The sequence below is a fragment of the Monodon monoceros genome, unplaced genomic scaffold, assembly GCF_005190385.1.
Source record: "Monodon monoceros isolate NGI ecotype Baffin Bay Population unplaced genomic scaffold, NGI_Narwhal_1 Super_Scaffold_9, whole genome shotgun sequence".
NCBI lineage: Eukaryota > Metazoa > Chordata > Mammalia > Artiodactyla > Monodontidae > Monodon > Monodon monoceros.
The window spans coordinates 39,169,445-39,191,446 of NW_021703786.1; the positions used below are offsets into that span (position 1 = coordinate 39,169,445).

At 43.0% G+C, this 22,002-nt stretch overlaps 1 protein-coding gene across 1 annotated transcript in view; it reads left to right on the forward strand.

Moving 5' to 3' along the window:
* The window catches only part of LOC114889045 (multidrug and toxin extrusion protein 2-like), a 54,589-nt gene that overhangs the window by 26,678 nt on the left and 5,909 nt on the right, over nt 1-22,002 (forward strand). Inside the window, 5 exon segments of the mRNA XM_029211833.1 lie at nt 1,539-1,647; nt 2,438-2,513; nt 10,784-10,853; nt 11,610-11,742; nt 21,378-21,472. Coding sequence (XP_029067666.1) covers nt 1,539-1,647; nt 2,438-2,513; nt 10,784-10,853; nt 11,610-11,742; nt 21,378-21,472 — 483 coding nt within the window.

The window sequence follows — 22,002 nt, forward strand, 5'->3', positions numbered from 1 at the left end:
ATTGGAGATTCGAGCTTGTGCAATTAGGCAAGAAAAGGAAAATGCATTGATTTATTAACTAAATGGCTGACATGGCTTTCCTGACCTGTTGTTTGTGGATTTTTCTCCAGCAGACCTCTCCCCTGCGTGGGAAGGATCAGTACAGAGGTGGGATCTGTCACATGACATCTTCACTTAAGGATTTATGCGTGGGGAGCAGGGAGCAGCAGTCCTGACCTCCCCCACTGCCCCACCCCGCCTCCCATCCCCCAAGACGAGAAGGGCTTGGCTCTGAGGCACTCACACCACCAGTCGCTGTGCAGTGAGTCTGAGAGGGAGGGGTGGTCAGCAGTGGGGTCTGGCTGTGCTGTCTGTGACCCTGTCACGAGTCCAAGGACTGCTTATCATTGCCTCCTGGGGCCCCTGTGGGAAGAACGAGTGGGATGTAGCCTTTTCCTCTTTCTCATCTGGACTTTGGCTTCCTGTTGTCCTTTTCCTCTTCCAGAAGCTCATCAGCTCACTTAGTCTCAGAGTTGTTAATGAGTGTCTTCTCTGTTAAGCATCTTTACTGACATTTTAGTGGCATTTGGGGAAGGAAGGGGGTTAAGCATGTGAGCTGGCCATTCATCTGGAGGTGAAGCCAATATGTATACTTTGAGCCCACAAGTCTTGTAAATTTTTATATAGTCAGGTCCATTGCTTTTCAAGTTCTTAAACTTAACAATTTTTAATACATATTTTTTATCAACTTAGGCTGGTTCTCAAACAGCAACAAAGTAGACGGCTCTCAGGAGGAGGCTGCTTCTAGTAGGAATAGAAGTTAAAGCTGACGTATAAATTATTAAAAGCAGACCTGAGAACTAAAATCAGGTTACTACACAACCCGTGTTTCAAAAACAGCCCCCGAGGGCAGCACTGTCATCACAGGAGAACAACCGACATGACCCTGCAAGTTGAATAATGGTCTATTTAAGAAGCAAGCAAGTGCATAGCTTCAGATTTCCATAACCAGTAATTAAATAAAGTTTGGGCATCTACTATGAAGGGCCATAGTTCGATTTAATGGGTAATTAGACATAGGAATGTTGGACACATAACGTATGGTGGAGTCAGATTTCATCAGCTTTTGGAATTCCTACAGTGTGCCAGGCTTTGTTCTAAGTGCTTTTTTCACATGATTCATTTCATTTTTAAGAATGATTTATATATTTAAAGTTCATTAAATCTTGTAGAATGTAGCAAAGTTGAATTGACTCTTGATAGTATATGTTTAGCTAATAAGGGAGGTGCTTTGCCCTCAAATCCAGCATCTTTAGGAGGTTCTACTCTGATGCCTCTGATGGGGGCAGCGGTCAGGGCGGCTGTTACACATCTGTAACAGTGGGCGAGGCCAAGCCACTTGTTTCCAGTCACACGGCAAGGACGTACTGGAACCGGGTCTAGAACCCGGGGCTCTGACTCTGTCCTGGGTTTCCACGCAGGTAGACTCCAGTGCACTGATACTCTGATTTTCAGACCCTCTGACTCCTCCTCGTGATTTTGTGATCATTCATTTCTAGGTGCCTCTAGGCCTTGGCGTGGCAGCCAGCGTCTGGGTGGGCAGCGCCCTGGGGGCAGGGGATGCCCAGCAGGCACGACACTCCTGTACCACCGCCCTCCTGTGTGCAGGTGAGTGTGGCACTGCTGCTCGCTGGCTGCAGCAGTATCGAAGTTGAGAAATATATATCGTAGTTTCTCTGGGAATTGACTTATGTGTGTAAACTGCAGCTGCAATCTTTCTTCTTTATGCTGCCTCCTGTTTACTCAGTTAAATGAAGTGCCTAAATATGACTTTCTGTTATTAGGCACCAGCTAAATACTGTTCCACTTGGTACTAACAGGAATCATTTCAAAGGCAGTTGTTGTCACGTGCAGGCTTCTTTCTTTCTTTTTGCGGTAGGCGGGCCTCTCACCGTTGTGGCCTCTCCCGCTGCGGAGCGCAGGCTCCGGATGCGCAGGCTCAGCGGCCATGGCTCACGGGCCCACCTGCTCCGCGGCACGTGGGATCTTCCCGGACTGGGGCACGAACCCGTGTCCCCTGCGTCGGCAGGCGGACTCTCAACCACTGCGCCACCAGGGAAGTCCATGCAGGCTTATTTCTGACCAGAATCTGTGTGCCCAGCTCTCCAGGTTCCTGGATCACTGACCCTTAGGCAGTTTGAATGTTCTGGAATCTGAGCAGTTAGAGAAGATTCTGATGATGTTGTCATTCTTATTGAACATCTTTTCTATGAGTCTCCCTTAGAAAAAGAAGTTAGAATCATCTGACCTTAGGTGCTCTTTTCCTAGACAGTAAGAAGAAACACTTTAAATTATTACATTTCTTAAATCATTGACACAACTATCTCATGACAAGTCAGTACGAGGATTTATCACTCGGGAGCGTTTTCATTTCCTGTTGTTTCTCTGTATTTTCCAGGTGTTTGTGCACTTGTAACTGGTATCTTACTTGCTGCTTTAAAGGATGTGGTAGCCTGTGCATTCACCAGTGACAAGTATGTACCATCTTCTAGGAGAACATTTTTAGTTTTATGCTTTCTTTCTTCACTATACTTTTCTGACTCTGACAGGTGAGTAGCATTTTACTCCATAGGAAAATCTGTAGTGCAGCTGGGAGTGAATCGGAACAGGTTTGAATGAAGGAAGCCCATGGAAACCCCCTCCACCCCTCCAATACCCAGTTCGTTTATCAAACGCAAGTGGGCTTTCTCTTGTGCTCAGTGTGTTTTTGCCCAGAGATACCCAGAAAAATAACATGGAAAAAACCTCATCCCCAGAAAGGCACCTCCCCGTCCAGGGCACGCTGGCAGCCAGCACGCCTGAATCATCTGGGCAGTGTTTTTATAAACCACTGACCCAGTCTTAGGTTGAATTTTACTGCATTTTCTGTAATGATGTGTTTGTGTAATTATTTATTTATTTTTAACATCTTTATTGGGGTATAATTGCTTTACCATGGTGTGTTGGTTTCTGCTTTATAACAAAGTGAATCAGTTACACATATACATATGTTCCCATATCTCTTCCCTCTTGCGTCTCCCTCCCTCCCACCCTCCCTATCCCACCCCTCCAGGCGGTCAGAAAGCACCGAGCCGATATCCCTGTGCCATGCGGCTGCTTCCCACTAGCTATCTGAGTAATTAGTTAGATGCCATGAAGTGTCTTGAATAAACCAAATCCTTATGAAAAAGCTTCAGTAATTTGCACCAGTTGCCTCAGATTATGCTTATGGAGAAATTTGGTTTTATTACTTTTAAGTGTGCTCTTCTAGTTTCACCCAACCCCACTGGTTTTAGACCAGTGCTTAAATATATTCTTGTAAAATCTTAGGGCTAGGGAGGTGGTTAGATGGAGGCACAGGAACTAGATTTACGCTCCTGCCTTAAACAACTAAAAAACGGGACAAAATCTGTATTTTAAAAAATGGCGTTCAGACATTGGACCACAGGCAGCCCAGATAAATCCCCGAGGAGAACCCCGTGATTGCCCCAGCTTACCGTGAGGGAGTTTCCAGGACAAAGCGCAGACAGGGGCCCCGGGAAAGCCCCCCATCTCCTTGGGTTGGGGAAATGGAGTTGGGAGTGGGGAGGCTCTGTGGCGAGTTCCCAGGCAGAGTCCCAGAGCAGGGAGAGCGCCTGGAGGGCACCCAGAGAGCGCTTTGGAGATCTGTGGAAGCTCTCCCTCAAGTCTTCAGCTGACCGCTGAGCCAACTGTGCGTGTAAGGGTCCCACCTGAGGCCAGGGAAGTGGGGTGAGGGACGGGAAGGAACACCTGAAAGGAGCAGGCAGAACAATCCCTGAAGCTCATAAAGGGTTGGGAAGAGTTTGTGTTCCCACCACGTGGAATGAACAAAACCTCGTAATGCATGGGATGGCTGGTGGAGTTCTCAGAAGGACCTTGCCTCAGTAGAAGGAAAATTAGCCCTAGAATGAAGCCTGCTCTGTCCCACCTAACAAAGCTGAAAAGCAGACTTTGAAAGGATCAAATTGTTTCCAAGAAATTTAACTGTATTAGAGCTCAAGAGTACTTAAATTATTACAAGAACATGCAGTATTCGACAAGCTAAAATTCACGATGCCTGCATCTAATTAAAAATTACCAGGTATACAAAGGAGCAAGAAATGAAAATCCACAGAAACATCAATCCGTTGAAACCAACCCAGAAATGAAACATATGATAGAATTAGTACACAGGGATGTTAAAAGTTTTAATAACTATGTTTTGTATTTTCAAGAAGACAGAGGAAAACGTGAGCATGCTAAAGTAAGACATCAAAGATTTTTTAAAAAACAACAAATTGAACTTATAGAGCTGAAAGAAAATGTCTGAAATGAAAATATATTGGATGAGAGTAACAGCAGATTAGAAATAGTGTAGAAGAAAAGATTAGTGAACTTGAAGATAGAGCAATAATACATATCCTAAATGAAATGCGGTGAGAAAAAAGACTGGAAAAATAGGAACATCAGTGAGCTGTGATCGGCCTAAAAAGGCTGTAACTAGGGTTCTCAAAACAGAGAGGAGAGGGGACAGGAAAAAAACTTGAAGAAATAATGGCAAATCTTTCTAAATTTGGTAGGATCTTAGAATTAAAGAGATCTAAAAGGCTATTTGATGTAATCACTCATCTTACATCAGGATTCCTCCAAAACATCCTTGCCAGGTTGTCCAACTTACACTTTCAAAACCTCAGTGGGTGAGGATCTTGCTACCTCTGAAGGCAGCTTTGATTCTCAGGACACCTTCCTTTTTTTTTTTTTTTAATTAATTTATTTATTTATTTAATTTATTTATTTTTGGCTGTGTTGGGTCTTTGTTACTGTGCGTGGGCGTTTTCTAGTTGTGGTGAGCTGGGGCTACTCTTTGTTGCAGTGCATGGGCTTCTCATTGCAGTGGCTTCTCTTGTTGTGGAGCATGGGCTCTAGGTGCGCAGGCTTCAGTAGTTGTGGCTCGCGGGCTCAGTAGTTGCAGCTTATGGGCTCTAGAGTGTGGGCTCAGTAGTTGTGGCGCACGGGCTTAGTTGCTCCACAGCATGTGGGATCTTCCCAGACCAGGGCTTTGAACCCATGTCTCCTGCATTGGCAGGTGGTTTCTTAACCACTGGGCCGCCAGGTAAGTCCCAGGACACCTTCCTTATTTTGAGCTGAAACGTACCCGTAATTTTCACCCACTTATTCTGGTTCTTGTGCTTGGAGGAATCTAAATCCCTTTCTGAGTTAACAGCCTGCAGATATCTGAAGGCATCTCTCATGCTCTCTTCTCCATGGTAACCATCTGAAATTCCTTCAGACATTACCCATGGAATGTGATTTTGAGTCTCCACTTTGGAATTCATACAAACCTGAAGGCAGTGCTCTTAGCTCCCTTTAGAGCAGAACTATGTCCACTGTACCTCATTCTACCTGATGGACTTCTGGTGAAGCATTAGGTGTTTGGTGGCTGTACCACACTGTGTCTGTGGAGCTGGTTGCCAGTGTGCCCCTGAGCAGCCCTAGCATCCACATCCTGCCCTACTGTGGTTATCATCTTGGACCCAAATGCAGATCCTACTTTTGTACCCATCAATCTTTATTTTCTTATTTTTTGACTCATCTTGACATTTTGGGTTCCTAATTCTGTCAGTGACACTACTTCCTATCCTTTTCAGCTTCTGGCATCTGTACACGTGATACATGCTTGTATATCTCCATTTCCTCCTCCTTTGCCTAAAACTCTGGCATCTTCACTATAGTGTTCTCGCCCCCCAGACCCTAGCAGCGTCCCGGCTGGACTCAGTATCTGCCTGGATGAGCCGTCCAGTGCCCCAGTCCTCAGCCCAGTAACCTCTGCTCTCTGCAGGCACTCTCCCGTGGTCATGCTTGGGGCTTTGTCATTACGTAACTGTTCCAGCTCCAGTCCTCAGTTGGCCACAACTCCAACGCTTCCCACAGCCACGTCTACTTAAGAGGATTCCTCAGCTGCTTGGGCTCTCCAGTCTGTTGACTCCTCTGGTCCTGCACTCTTTCTCAGTCCGTCATGACATTCCTGCCTTTACGCCTTCCCTTATGTAGCGTAGGTGCCATGGCTCATTGTCTGAGGAATTCCTGAATCCCTCCTGTGTGGCAGAACCCCAGCCTGGAGAAACCCAGGTGCACAGTGTCGGTGTCAGTAGCGCATCACTTTCGGAAAAGTCATGGAAGAGGGCACGTTGGTTCCACTAGAAACTTACGGCCACAGTTAGACCCTCAGCATCAAAAGCAAGTCCATCTTGCTTTTCTTTGGCCATCCCACTGTCCATCACTGCAGTCCATATTAGACCTTCTCCACGCTCCTCAAACCACTGACCCCACTGTACCACCCTCAGCCACCACTCTCAGCAAATGACTTGTCTCCCCCTTGAGTTTATCTTGTTTGGAGTTTGTTGAGTCTCTCGGATTCATGTCTTTTATCAAATTTGGGAAGTATTCAGCCATTCTTCCTTCAAATATTTTTTCTGTCTTTCTCACCTCTGGCACTCCCATTATGTGTGTGTTGTTATATTTGATGGTGTTCCAACAGGTCTTCATTTTTCTTCATTCCTTTTTCTTTCTGTTCCTTAGTCTAAATAATCGCAATTTGCTTACCTTAAGGTTCACTGATTCTTCCTTCTGCCTGCTCAGATCTACTGTTGAGGCCCTCTAGTGAATTTCTCATTTTATTTTTTGGATTTTTCAACTCCATGGATTTTATTTTTTATAATTTCTGTCTCTTTATTGATAGTATCTATTTGGTGAGGCATCATTCTCATACTTTCCTTTAGTTCTTTAGACATGGTTTTCCTTAACTCTGAATATATTTGAAATAGATGATTTAAAAGTCTATTTTAGCGAGTCCAAAGTCTGTGCTTCCTCAGAGACAATTTTTATTTATTCCTTTTTTCACCCTGTATATGGACCATACTTTGTTGTTTCTTTACATGACTCAATTTTTTTTTTGAAAACTAGATTTGGGTTTTTTTAGTGGAAGTCTAGTTGATTTACAATGTTGTGTTAATTTCTGCTGTACAGCAAAATGATTCAGTTATACATATATAAATATATTCTTTTTCAGATTCTTTTCCCTTATAGGTTATTACAAAATTTGACTATAGGTCCCTGTGCTCTACAGCAGGACCTTGTTTTTTATCCGTCCTATATAGTTTGCCTCTGTGAACCCCACACTCCCACTCCACCCCTCCCCCACAGCCACCGCATGTCTGCTCTCTATGTGAAACCTAGACATTTTAAAATATTATAATGTGGCAATTCTGGAAGTCATATTCACCCCGTCCCCTGGGTTCTTGTTGTCGATGCTCTTGTTTGCTTAGTGACTTCTAAGAGCTATTTCGGTAAAGGTCTGTATTCTTCGTTGAGTGTGGCCACTGAAGTCTCTGCTGCATTAGCTTAGAGGTCAGCTGATGACTGGACAGTCTGCATCCCAGACATCTCCCAGTCTTGGCTGACGGGCTCTCTACATGCGTCAGGTTCACCTTCAACACCCAGCCAGGCAGTTTACAGCTTGGCCTTAACTTTCACTTCCTGTTCATGCAGCGTCTCAAGTTCAGCCCCAGGTGAGAGCTTAGGTCCTTCCTGGTCTTTCTTGAGCCTCTGTGCAGCCCTAGGCACGCGTGTGGCCTTGTAGATCCCCAGTAACATGTCAGAGCTTCCAGAGCGAGCCCTGATACACCCCTCATCCCCAGCCTTTCCTACCAAGCTGGCTGGTTAGTGTGTTGTTTGCCCTGTTTCCACTGCCTCAGGAAGCAGCAACTAGAACATTTGCCTGTAAATTTTTTTTAAAAAAAATAAATTTATTTATTTTTGGCTGCGTTGGGTCTTTGTTGTGGTGTGTGGGCTTCTCATTGCGGTGGCTTCTCTTGTTGCGGAGCATGGGCTCTAGGCATGCAGGCTTCGTAGTTGTGGCTTGCGGGCTCTAGAGCGCAGGCTCAGTAGTTGTGGCGCACGGGCTTGGCTGCGCCGCGGCATGTGGGATCTTCCCAGACCAGGGCTCGAACCCGTGTCCCCTGCATTGGCAGGCGGATTCTTAACTGCTGCGCCACTGGGGAAGTCCCGCCTGTAAATATTTTTGACAATCTCCTAAAGGTCAACTTTAGCACTGGGCAGTTGGAACCTGATGAAATAAAGACAGCCTTTTGGGGGGTCTTCTAAGGAGCCACCAGACAGGTGGCCTTTTGTGAATTAGTAACTATAATTTGGGAATGAAACTTAAAAAGAGTTGGACTCACTCTTCCTCCTCCAGCCTTGGAAGTGTGTGTGGGCTGTTACTTTAAGGTTACTGCTGAGCTGGGAGCAGGGGATGACACCACAGAGCTATCATTACCAAGATTCAGCCACTTCTCTTGAATATGGGCTCCCGAAGTGACTGCAAGCCTTTGGTTAATTTCCATAGTTATGAAAGTGTCAGCTCTGACAATATTTGCCAGTGTGACGATCTCCTTTTCCCTGCTTCCCTGTTTCTCCGTATGCTTTGTCAATTTTTGTTAAGAACTGGACGTTTTTAATATTGTACTGTGATAACTCTGGAAACCAGGCTCTCCTCCCTCCCCAGGCAGTGCTGTTCTTGCTTTCTGTCATTGCTGGTCTGCAGTTCTCCCATTCGTCTGGTGACTTTTCTAAACCAGTTTTTACAGAGACTGTGTTCCTTGTCATGTGTGGTGCCTGCTATCTCCGCAGTCAGCCAATGGCCCAACAGAGGGTTTTTTTTTTTTTTTTGGCCACACAGCTTGCAGATCTTAGTTCCCCAACCAGCTATTGAACCTGGGCCACAGCAGTGAAAAGCACCAAGTCCTAACCACTGGACCCCCTGGGAATTCCCAAAGAAGAGTTTCTTAAAAGTTTATGTCTCCTTCAATTACTCAGCAGGCACTGCCTGGGAAGGCACTTCAGCCCGGAGGGGTTAAGACAATGGGCCTGCCTCTCTCCGTCAGTCCCAGAAATTTTATTTTTCTGGAAATCTTTCAGATATTCTTTTTTTCTTCTATAAATTTACTTATTTTTGGCTGCGTTGGGTCTTTGTTGCTGCACGCGGGCTTCTTCTAGCTGTGGCAAGTGGGGGCTACTCTTCGTTGCGGTGCATGGGCTTTGCATTGTGGTGGCTTCTCTTGTTGCGGCGCATGGGCTCTAGGCACGCGGGCTTCAGTAGTTGTGGCACGTGGGCTCAGCAGTTGTGGCACACGGGCTTAGTTGCTCCGTGGCATGTGCGGGCTTCCTGGACCAGGGCTGGAACCCGTGTCCCCTGCACTGGCAGGTGGACTCTCAACCACTGCGCCACCAGGGAAGCCCCTTTCAGATACTCTTTTTTGTCCTTGGCCGTGCTTAGGTGCAGGTGAATCTTTTATTCTGCCTGGCACTTTGTAGGCTTTCAGTCTCAAGCAGTGGATTTTTCTTTAGCTCTAGGAAATTGAGATAAATCATAGTATTTATGGATTAATTTGACATGTGTCTTCTCTGTGGTTACCTGTGTTTTGGGATATTTCCTCAGATTTACCATTAAAATTTAGTCTCTAGCCATGTCCCTTTCATTGTCCAGTCTTTAAGTGGAATGCGGTATTTTAGTGTTCATATTTTTCATTTCCAGTTACTTTTCCCAACTGCTCTTTTTCCTTAAATGTCTACTGTTATGAATATTTCTAAGAACAGGAATTATAATTTTTAAGTTTCTCTCTTTGCGTTCTTTCTGTTTCCTTTTGCGTCAGCTCTTCTGCCTGGTCATTTTGGTCTTTTTTTTGCACATTTTCTTCAGTGTTTGGTGCATGTTGGTTTAATGTTTATACTTGTGAAGGAAGGACCACATTGTCACTTTGACTAGTAGAGACAGTGCAGGGTTAGCCGACGCTGCCGTCCTGGGTCTGCTCCGCGGAGGAGGTCGCTGCTCTGGTGAGAGGGTTGCCTGCGGGCTCTGCCTGAGTTGGTGGCACCTGCTGGCTAACAGTCTTCCCCACAGGCTGAGGGGAGGGAGGCCAGAGCTCTGGGGGGAGCACCGCCGTCTGTTGTGTTTTGCATCCACACTGGCTCCATGGTGTAGGCCTACGGTCACCGCCACTCTGCTGAGTCATTCTCCAGGGCCCCCAAGCCCCTTGCAAGGCCCCCGAGCCTCACGTGAGGCCCTTGCCAGACAGACCTTCCAGCACAGCCACCAGAGCTCGGGGCATCCCTGAGGAGGTAGATGTTTTCTCTGCCTTGAACACTGGCCTCCAGCTGCATTTCTGAGGAAGACTCCCAGCCACAGGGGAAGATTACCCTTCACAGGCTGAAACCTGCTTTTGCTTCCCAACCCTCACTTTTTCTTTGAATTTTATTTATTGTTTATACAGCAGGTTCTTATTAGTTATCTATTTTATACATATTAGTGTATATATGTCAATCCCAGTCTCCCAATTCATCACAGCAACAACCCCCCACCACCACTTTCCCCCCTTGGTGTCCATACGTTTGTTCGCTACATCTGTGTCTATTTCTGCCCTGCAAACCAATTCATCTGTAACCAACCCTCACATTTTTATACTCATCAACAGAACTTTAAGAATTATGCTCTGTTGGGGCAGCCTAGCCCACGTCCCTTTCGACCTAAATTCTAACTGGTGACATTGAAGTTAGTGAGGTTTTATCGTGTCCTCATTTTATCAAATAGGAAAGTAGTATGTGGACTGAGTTGACTGGTCGGTCACTCTGGCAGGTTTGTCCAGCCAGCAGGTGATTAGTGCCACACTTAACTGTGAGTTTCGGGTCACCGACTCTTTTTCTCCAACAGAGATATCGTGTCCCTTGTGAGCCAAGTGATGCCCATCTTTGCTCCCTTTCATCTGTTTGATGCACTTGCGGTGAGTATTTGCAGTGATTTTACCTCTGTGTACTATATGCAGCACGATTTTGTGTGTCTAGTTTTGTTTTGTTTTTTTGTGTTTTTTTTGCGGTACGCAGGCCTCTCACTGTTGTGGCCTCTCCCGTTGTGGAGCACAGGCTCCGGACGCACAGGCTCAGCGGCCATGGCTCACGGGCCCAGCCGCTCCGCGGCACGTGGGATCTTCCCAGACTGGGGCACGAACCTGTGTCCCCTGCATCGGCAGGCAGACTCTCAACCACTGCGCCACCAGGGAAGCCCATGAACTATTTTTAAATAGAGATTTAAATGCTGTTACTTGGTGGGTTTCTGGATGAAAGCTGCTGTAGTTGTTAACGTAACTTTAAAAAATATATATATATTTATTTATTTGGTTGTGTGGGGTCTTAGTTGCAGCTCGCAGCCTCCTTAGTTGTGGCCTGTGGGCTCCTTAGTTGCGGTATAAGAACTCTTAGTTGCGGCATGCATGTGGGATCTAGTTCCATGACCAGGGGTCGAACCCAGGACCCCTGCATTGGGAGCACAGAGTCATATCCACTGTGCCACCAGGGAAGTCCCTTAACATAACTTTAGAAGGCAAATGTTCTCCTTTATCTCTGATGTAAGGTGCAGTCCCTGTCTTGATATAGGGCATATGACTGTATTCAGAGCTGTGAAATACCAGGTTGTGTTCTGACCTGATGTGATGATGGCACCTGAATGACTGCAACACTGGTTTTGGTTTTCCTCTCTTTAGGGCACCTCTGGCGGAGTCCTGAGAGGTGCAGGAAAACAAAAGATGGGTGCTTTCCTGAATGCCATTGGTTATTATGTTTTTGGTTTTCCCCTTGGAGCATCTCTGATGTTTGCTGCTAATCACGGGATAATAGGTATGTGTCTGATTCCTCGGTGACTTACCTTACATCTCACCTGTCCTGTTAGGATAAACTGCTTGAGATACAAAGCAGTTGTCTGGGAAGTGACCCCTGTGGAATAGGAAAAATGATTTTCTCCCTTTGGTATATGAAAACAGTTTGTGTATTCAGTATACAAAAACACTGGAAATGTCGACTTGAAGAAAATAAACATGACCCTGCCCTCAGGATGAGACCAAGATTAAGTAATTACACAATTATTCTATTTGGGTTAAGTACTGTGAAAGCTGTGATCCCCTATGATGGCTTGGAACAGCTCCCTGAGGTCGTAATGCATTAGCTTAGTCCTGAGACGTGACTAGAATCACCTAGACGAGGTGACCACAGTTTGTTGAAAAACGATTTTTTTCTGTTGAATGGTCTTGGCACCCTTGTCGAAAATCAGTGGACCAGAGACGTGTGGGTTTATTTCTGGGCTCTGTTCTGCTTCATTGGTCTCTATGTCCAGCTCACGCCAGTACCGCACTGTTTGGATTACTGTAGCTGTGCAGTAAGTTTTTGTTTTTTAAATTTAATTTTATTTATTTTTTTATACAGTAGGTTCTTATTAGTTATCTATTTTATACAAGTTTTTTAAAATTTTTATTGAAGTACAGTTGATTTACAATGTTGTGTTCATTTCTGCTGTACAGCAGTGACTCAGTTATACACATATAGACATTCTTTTTCATATTCTTTTCCATTATGGTTTATCCCAGGATACTGAACACAGTTCCCTGTGCTCTACAGTAGGGCCTTTTTTATCCATCCTATATATAATAGTTTGCATCTGCTAATCCTGGACTCCCAGTCCATCCCTGCCCTGCATGCCGGGAACCATGAGTCTGTTTCTGTTTCTTGATATGTTCATTTTGTTCCTTTGTGTATTTTAGATTCCTGTGCAGTAAGTTTTGAAATTAGAAAGTGAAGTATTCCAAGTTTGTTCTTTTCCAGTTTTTTTGTTTTGCCCATTTAGGGCCCCTTCCAGTTCTGTATGACTATGAGGGTTAGCTTTTCCATTTTTGTAAAAAAGGCCGTTGGAATTTTTTAGCGGGACTGCACTAAACCAGTTAGACTGCTTTGGAGAGAATACTGCCATCTTAAAAATATCAAGTCTTCCAATCCATGAATACAGAACGTCTTTCCATTTATTTGGGTCTTTAATTTCTTGCATCAGTGTTTTGTAGTTTTCATTGTACAAGTCTTTGACCTCCTTGGTTAAATTTATTCCTAGATATTTGATTCTCTTGGATGCTACTGTAAACGGAATTATTTTCTTAATTTCTTTTTCAGATTGTTCTTTGCTGGTGTATTGAAACACAGCTGATTTTTGTGTGTTGATCTTATAAGTTTATAAGTTGATCTTATAAGAATTCATTGATTAGCACTAGTATTTTTGTGTGTTATGAATTCTTTAGAATTTTCTATATACAGGGTCACATCATATATAAATATAAATAGTTTTACTCCTTTTCCAATTGTAATGCCTTTTTAGTTCTTTTTCTTGCCTTATTCTACAATAGGGTTTTAACATTTTTCTATATTCTCCTGCAGTACTTTTATTATTTATTTTTTTAAATTAGTTTTTATTGGAGTATATTTGATTTACAATGTTGTGTTGGCTTCAGGTGTACAGCAAAGTGAATCAGTTATACATATACATATATCCACTACTCCCATATACGTCATTACAGAGCAGTAGTTTTATTTTTAATTAAAAAATAATGTAAAGCTATAGTTTACAGGATGTAAGATAATTTTCATGAAGGGCTTTTGCAGAAATACGCTGTTTATGTAAATTATGCTGCTCAAATTTATGACATCAGATGCGATCTCCTGTTAGCTCCGTTTTACACTTGGAGAAACTAAAGTCTGAACAGGTGAAGTAATGTGTCCCACAGACAGTAGGTGACGAGACAGGATTTGAACCCAGATGCCCCCAGAGCCTTTCTTTTACTGCGATGCATGTCTCTCTGAGGGTTATGATTCCCTCATTCATCCTGAAGATTCACTGAGCACCTGTATGTGTTGACCCTGGGTGGTGCTGGAATCTGGGGAATGTAAAGATAAACAGGCTGGATCCCCGTTTGTTGTGAGCTCACCCCAGGCTCTTGGGTTTTATTCCTCTTTGTCCTTTGGCACCCTTTCCATACTGCACTCTTGGGATGTAGGCCTTGCCCGAGGTTCCTCTTGCTGACCTGTCCCCACTCTCCTCCCTGGAAGGCCCAGGGCTCAGCTGTCATCTTGGGGCCTGACTTGGAGCCTGAGCTCCTGGCTGCCCGGGTGTTCCTTGTCGGTCACACCATCGCCTCTGGCTTCTGGCCCCTTCCTGGTTCAGTCCCCTGGTCAAGAGCCTGGCCCCAGTCACGCTACCAGGTCTCACCAGCTCCGACTCTGTAATCTCTCTCTTCTTGTAGAAAGTGGGGTTTATCACACTTTCAGGGGAGAGGAGTTGAGAGTGTGTGATGGCTGTGCATTTATCTGAGCGTTCATCATCTCCAGCAAACTCTGCACCCACTCAGGTGCTCTTTGTTACGCTAATTAAGGGGGGGGGTCCCACTCAGCATCTGGTTTCCTGTTGTTGGGGGTCAGTGAGGGGACGTATTTGAGGCAGATTCTGTTTTCCAGACACCTTGTTTTTTCCTCAGGGAAATTCTTCCCTCCTGGGTTTCATCTCAAGATAGGACCAGTAGACCTCTGTCTGCAGAGAATAAATGCACTGTTGCCAGAAGACTCGGGAGCCAACTCTGAATTCCACCTGCCTGGTGGTCTATGGCCTGGAGGCCATCTGTGTTCTTATAAAATGGGTGCTCCTCTGACACCCTCAGCTTTCTAAAAAAAAAAAAAAATTATTTATTTGGTTGCACCATGTCTTCTTGGCGGCATGCGGGCTGTTTAGTTGCGGCATGTGGGATCTAGTTCCCCGACCAGGGATTGAACCCGGGCCCCCTACATTGGGAGCATGGAGTCTTAATCCCTGGACCACCAGGGAAGTCCCACCCTCAGCTTTTATGTTCAAATACTGGACGAACATTTTGGAAATGTTAGCCTCTGCTCAGTATAGTTTTTATCATTTTCCTTGTAAAGCTTTTGCTGATTTCTTGTTAAGGTTATCCCCATTTTATCCTTTTGTGGCCATTGTAGACAAGGCCTTCCCTTCCATCCTGTAATCTAAGTGGTGGTTGTTGGTATATTTGAGGGCTGTTAATTACTGTCTGTGAATTTTGTAGCTTGTTAAAATTCTGAATTCCTCTTATTTGAGTAGTATTCAGTTGATTCTCACGGGGTTTCCAGGTATACAATCATATCGTGTACAAATAGCTTTATATTCTCCTTATCAGATGTTACACCACTGATTTCTTTTTCCTGCCTAAAGCCTCTAGTAGAATAATAAGTTGTCATGGTATTAGTGGAAATGCTTGTCTTGTTCAGGACTTCAGAGATTGTGCTTCTGATGTTTCTCTACTAAACAGCATGCTGGATTGGGGGCTGACATACATAAATACACACAATGTAAACACACATACATTAACAAACGTGTGCATGTCTTCTTAAATCACGTTCAGGAAGTATCCATGGAGTCTGCTTTACTGAAAGTTCCCAACAAAAATGGTTGAGAGTTTTTGTCAAATGTAATTGCATGTCATGTGAATAGAAACAGTTCTACTCCTTCCTTTCTAGTGTTTTTGCCTTTTTCTTGTTCCGGCAAGAACTGCTACAATAGGATTTTAACGTTTTTTCTATATTCTCTAGTACTTTTTTTTTTAACATCTTTATTAGAGTATAATTGCTTTACAATGGTGTGTCAGTTTCTGCTTTATAACAAAGTGAATCAGTTATACATATACATATGTCCCCATATGTCTTCCCTCTTGCGTCTCCCTCCCTCCCACCCTCTCTATCCCACTCCTCTAGGTGGTCACAAAGCACTGAGCTGATCTCCCTGTGCTATGCAGCTGCTTCCCACTAGCTATCTATTTTACGTTTGGTAGTGTATATATGTCCATGCCACTCTCTTACTTTGTCCCAGCTTACCCTTCCCCCTCCCCATATCCTCAAGTCCATTCTCTAGTAGGTCTGCATTTTTATTCCCGTCTTGACCCTAGGTTCTTCTGACCATTTTCTTTTTTTTAGATTACATATATGTGTGTTATCATACGGTATTTGTTTTTCTCTTTCTGACTTACTTCACTCTGTATGACAGTCTCTAGGTCCATCCACCTCACTACAAATAACTCAGTTTCGTTCCTTTCTATGGCTGAGTAATATTCCATTGTATATATGTGCCACATTGTCTTTATCCATTCATCTGTTGATGGACACTTAGGTTGCTTCCATGTCCTGGCTATTGTAAATAGAACTGCAATGAACATTTTGGTACATGACTCTTTTTTGAATTATGGTCTTCTCAGGGTATATGCCCAGTAGTGGGATTGCTGGGTCGTAGTTGCTCCGTGGCATGTGGGAGCTTCCTGGACCAGGGCTTGAACTCGTGTCCCCTGCATTGGCAGGTGGATTCTTTAACCATTGTGCCACCAGGGAAGTCCTAAATTTTTATTTCTTAATTTAAAGTTTTTTACCTGAGGTATAGCTGACGTATAATATTATATGTTACAGGTGTCCAATACAGGGACCCACAGTTGTTAAAGGTTATCCTCCATTTATAGCTATTATAATATCTGCTATGTTGCCTGTGTTGTACAATATATCCTTGTGGCTTATTTCATGCATAATAGTTTGTACCTCTTAATCGTCTACCTCTATCTTGCCCCTCCCTGCTTCTCTCTCCCCACTGGTACACCAGTTTGTTCTCTGTATCTGTGAGTCTGCTTCTTTTTTGTTATATTCACTAGTTCGTTGTATTTTCTTTAGATTCCACATATAAGTGAGATCATACAGTATTTGTCTTTCTCTGACTTATTTCACTTAGCATAATGCCCTTCAAGTCTACCTATGTTGCTGCAGATGGAAAAATTTCATCTTTTATGGCTGATCTCCAGTGGAATACTTATCTACCATAATCTTCTTTATCCATTCATCTGTTGATAAACAGGTGCTTCCATATCTTGGCAATTGTAAATAATGCTGCTATGAACATTGGGGTGCATGTATCTTATCGAAATAATGTTTTTGGTTTTTTTGAATATATACCCAGGAGTGGAATTGCTGGATCATATGGTAGTTCTATTTTTAGTTTTCTGAGGAACCTCCATACTGTTCTCCATAGTGGCTGCACCGACTTACATGCCCACCAACAGTGCACGAGGGTTCCCTTTTCTCCACATCCTTGCCAGCACTTGTTATTTGTCTTCTTTTTGATGATGGCCATTCTGACAGGTGTGAGATGATATCTCGTTGTGGTTTTGATTTCTATTTCACTGACGATTAGTGATATTGAGAATATTTTCATGTGCCTATTGGCCACCTGCATGTCCTCTTTGGAATAATTTCTATTCAGTTCTGCCCATTTTTTAATTGGGTTTTTTTTTGATGTTGAGTTGTATGAGCTATTTATATACATTGGATGCTAACCCTGTATTGATCATATATCATTTACAAACACTTTCTCCCATTCAGTAGGTTTTCTTCACTTTTTGTTGATGTGCAAAAGATTTTCCTTTGCTGTGCAAAAGATTTTACGTTTTATCAGGCATCATTTGTTTATTTTTGCTTTTATTTCCTTTGTTTTAGGAGATGGATCAAAAAAAAATTGCTAGGATTTATGTCAAACAGTGTTCTGCCTATGTTTTCCTCTAGGAGTTTCATGATATCTGGTCTTACATTTAGGTCTTTAATCCATTTTGAGTTTATTTTTGTATATGATGTTAGAGAATGTTCTAATTTCATCATTTTACATGTAGCTGTCCAGTTCTCCCAGCACCATTTATTGAAGAGACTGTCTCTTCTCTGTTGTATATTCTTGCCTCTTTGTCATAGATTAATTGACAGTGTGTGGGTTTACTTCTGGGCTCTGTGTTCTCTTCCATTGATCTATGTGTCTGTTTTTGTGCTAGTACGGTACTGTTTGGATTACTGTAGCTTTCTAGTATAGTTTGAAGTCAGGGAATGTGATTCCTCCAGCTCTGTTCTTCTTTCTCAAGATTGTTTTGGCTATTCTTTTGTGTTTTTCCATGCATATTTTAAAGTTATTGGTTCTAGTTCTGGGAAAAATACCATTGGTATTTTGACAGGGATTGCATTGAATCTATAGATTGTGTTGGGTAAGATGGTCATTTAACAATATTAATTATTCCAATCCAAGAACACAGTATATCTTTCCATCTATTTGTGTTGTCTTCAGTTTCTTTCATCAGTGTCTTATAGTTTTCCGAGTACAGGTCTTTTACCTATAGGTTTATTCCTAGGTATTTTATTCTTTTTGGTGCAATGGTAAATGGGATTGTTGCCTTAATTTCTCTTGCTGTAGTTCGTTGTTAGTATACAGAAGTGCAATACAATTGTTAGTATAAAGAAACAATCCCATTAATACTTTTAATTAAAAATTAAGTTTTTAGTGCCTGTTGAGATGATCCTATAAATTTTCTCCTTAGATCTCTTACAGTGATAAATGATATTATTTGATTTCTTCATGTTGAACAATCCTGATTATTATGTGCTACTCTTTTAATGAGCTGCTGGATTCTACTAATATTGTATTTAAGAATTTTGAAATGGTAGTTATAAGACTGGTCAGTAGTTTCATTTCTTTGTGTAATCTTTGTAAAGTTATGACATTAACAGTATTAATATACACTTACTACGTAAGGAAAATTAAAAATGTTCCCTTTTTGTATTCCCTGGAACAATTTACATAGTGTAGGAATATTATTATTATAAAGGTTTGGTTAAATTCTATGAAACTCTCATGTCAGGCATTTTGGAGGAGTTTGTTACAGCTTTCACAGTTTCTTCTCTGAAATCAGTTTGCTTAGACTTTATCTCTTTGGAGGGGGGTCAACTTTGGCAAATCATACTTATTTTCAGAAATCTATCCATTTTATGACTCTAACTGTATAGAATTGTGCAAAACAATCTGTCATGTGCTTTTGGGGTAAGTTGTTGTATGTGTTCTGCATCTATATCCACATCTGCAATTTCTATGGATTTCCTTAGTAACGATGAGCTGTGTCTTCTGCAGAAAATAGTCTGATTCGAGGACTGACCCAATGCTGTAGCATGTATTCAAGTAGCTCCTTTTGTTCTGTGTCAACCAGTACATTTTTACCGTGTAAACAATTTTGAATCTGTCTCCATTGCTCTGTGAAATTTTAATCCCGCAGCTGTCGTGAGAGCCTTCTGTGTCCACACAAACAGAGGTGCTTAGTTTCTTATCCTGACTTTTTGGAAATGTTGTCATGTGATGGCTTAATGAGTAACTGTCCTCAATGTCATGTCTCTTTTGATGACCAGTTCAGGCTGGGAGCCTGTGGGGTATTTGATCAGTGTCAAGCAGGATTTCGCCCTTCTCTGTTTGGGACACAGAACTGCCAAGTATTTATTACGGTCTCATCCCTACCAAGCACCGTCGTCGACACCAGGGAAATACCGTTTAACCAAAGAGCCAGAGCCTCTGCCTTATGAGCTGCTGGGGTTTCACAATTCAGCTTTGCTTTAAAAAAGCAAAAAACCTAAAAACCTCTCCTCTACTAGACACTGAGCTCTTTAGAATAAGAACACGTCAGATCTCGCTTTTTGTCCATAAAAGTGCTTCTCGCTATTGGACTTATTTAGCAGGTGCTCAGATTTGTTAAATAACACTTTTAAACTATTAATTATACATTAACAACATGGAAATATTGTGAAAATACATAAAAATATAATGATGAAAATTAAAATTACCTTTAGTTCACTCCTCATTTATTCCAGCCTTTTAAAATTATTTTTCTCCCAGTATTTTTTCTGTTATTCACAGAAGTGGGGTTATACTGAGTATGTAATTTCCCCCGATCCCATGTTAAAGACATGGTTTTTAGTAATTCTCTAGTATTTCCTTGTATCATTTATTTAATGCTTCCCTAATAGTGGACATTTAAATTGCTCCCCTTTTATCTTTTAATTGAAGTATTGCTGATTTACAATGTTGTGTTAATTTCTGCTGTAGAGCAAAGTGACTCAGTTATATGCATACATATACATTCTTTTTTATGTTCTTTTCCATTATGGTTTATTCTAGGATATTGAATATAGTTCCCTGTGCTATATAGTGGGACCTTGCTGTTTATCCATTCTAGGTGTAATACTTTGCATCTACTAACCCCAAACTCCCAATCCATCCCTCCCCCGCCCGCCCCCCCACCTTGGCAACCACAAGTCTGTTCTCTGTGTCTATGAGTCTGTTTGTTTCATAGATGAGTTCATTTGTGTTATATTTTAGATTCCACATATAAGTGATATAGTATTTGTCTTTCTCTTTCTGACTGACTTCACTTAGTATGATAATCTCTAGGTCCATCCATGTAGCTGCAAATGGCATTACTTCATTCTTTCTTATGGCTGAGGAGTATTCCATTGTGTATATGTACCACGTCTTTATCCGTTCCTCTGTTGATGGACATTTAGGTTGTTTCCATGTCTTGGCTGTTGTGAATAGTGCTGCTGTGAACATTGGGGTGCGTGAGTCTTTTTGAATTATAGTTTTGTCTGGGTATATGCCCAGGAGTGGGATTGCTGGATCAGGTAGCAACTCTGTTTTTAGTTTTCTGAGGAATCTCCGTACTGTTCTCCATAGTGGCTGCACCAACGTACATTCCCACCAACAGCGTAGGAGGGTTCCCTTTTCCCACACCCTCGCCAGCATTTATTTGTAGACGTTTTAATGATGGCCGTTCTGACCAGTGTGAGGTGGTACCTCATTGTAGTTTTGATCAGCAATTCTCTAATAATTAGCGATGCTGTAAGTTGCTCCTCTTTTAAATAATATTGTGACGAGCATCCCGGGTATATGAATTATTAACGACATTCCTGAGTCTCTCCTTAGGATGGGTTCCTAGGAATGGAATCAGTCCATCAAAGGGTATAAACTGTCCATCCATCTGCTTCTCAACTCGAGAGGTTATTCCAGTGAAATGGCCGGGAGTCCACGGGAGGCCCAGCCTCAGTGACCCCTTGCCAACGTGGGGCCCCAGACATGTGAACGGGTTAGCAGACTAATTCCCAGTTTATGCTGGGTTCCAACTCAAGCCTAGACAGCTGGCTTTGTAGTGCAGTTATTCATACGTGAATGGGTATTTTATGTCCACTTTGTTACGCAATGATATTTAAGTGATTTAAATAGTTTCTTCTCACAAGGAGATAGGCACTGTTTATAATGCTTCTCAGTCATCTCTTGTACACAGCAATTGGAGAGATGGTTCTCAAAGTGGGCTTCTAGAAACATCAGGCCTCACAGGTACATGCACACACCCATCTAAAGCCTTCCAGAGGGTTCCCACTAGAGTTGGAATCAAACCTGGTCAGTGGTAAGCTTGAGTCTGGTCCTGGTCCATAATTATCTAAAATTTTAGCATAAGCTGCAGGTTACGCTATGGATACAGTAGTTTCGGGAGAATGTTAATGATGCCAGGAGGGGGACTGCAGAAAACCTGAACGGGATACTTGTTTCCCACCCTCAGGTCTCCGGTCCGGATTGACAGCATGTGTCTTCTTTCAAACCCTCTTCTACTTGGTGTACATCTGGAGGATAAACTGGAACAGAGCGGCAGAGCAGGTAACAGAGGGCGGGTCCTCTTAGAGATGGGGCCCTGTTGATCCCAGGGCAGGTAAGGAATCTTTCATGGTGAAAATGGTAAGAAATCCATTGGCAGCATGACGCACTTTGTTTAGTGAAATGCATCCAACGTGAGAGTTGGGGGCAAAAGGAAATCCTGTGTCAGCACGTTTTCCTCTTAATGTGGAGTTAATTTAGTATCTACCAAGCAGGGCTCAGCCAGAAAGCAAGAGAATTAGCTTAGAAACTATTTTGCTGTTTTGGTGTGGTAGTCTTAGAAAAGCAGTAGTGTTTCCTGATGTGTTGTCTAGTTTTAGGCGTCTTCAAAAGGATCTTTTGGTCCATGGTTTCCTAAGAAATGCAAATTGCTAAGTGCCTGTGATCAGGGAAGTTCTTGGGGCAGAACCTGTCCTGACCCTCTGGGCGTCTCTGTGTTGAAGTGTGAGCCCCGCTGACCGTGTCCGGGTTTGAGAGGAGATGGGTGGGAGGTCGGCGAGGGGAGGTGTCCTGGACAAAGCCGCGAGGAGGGG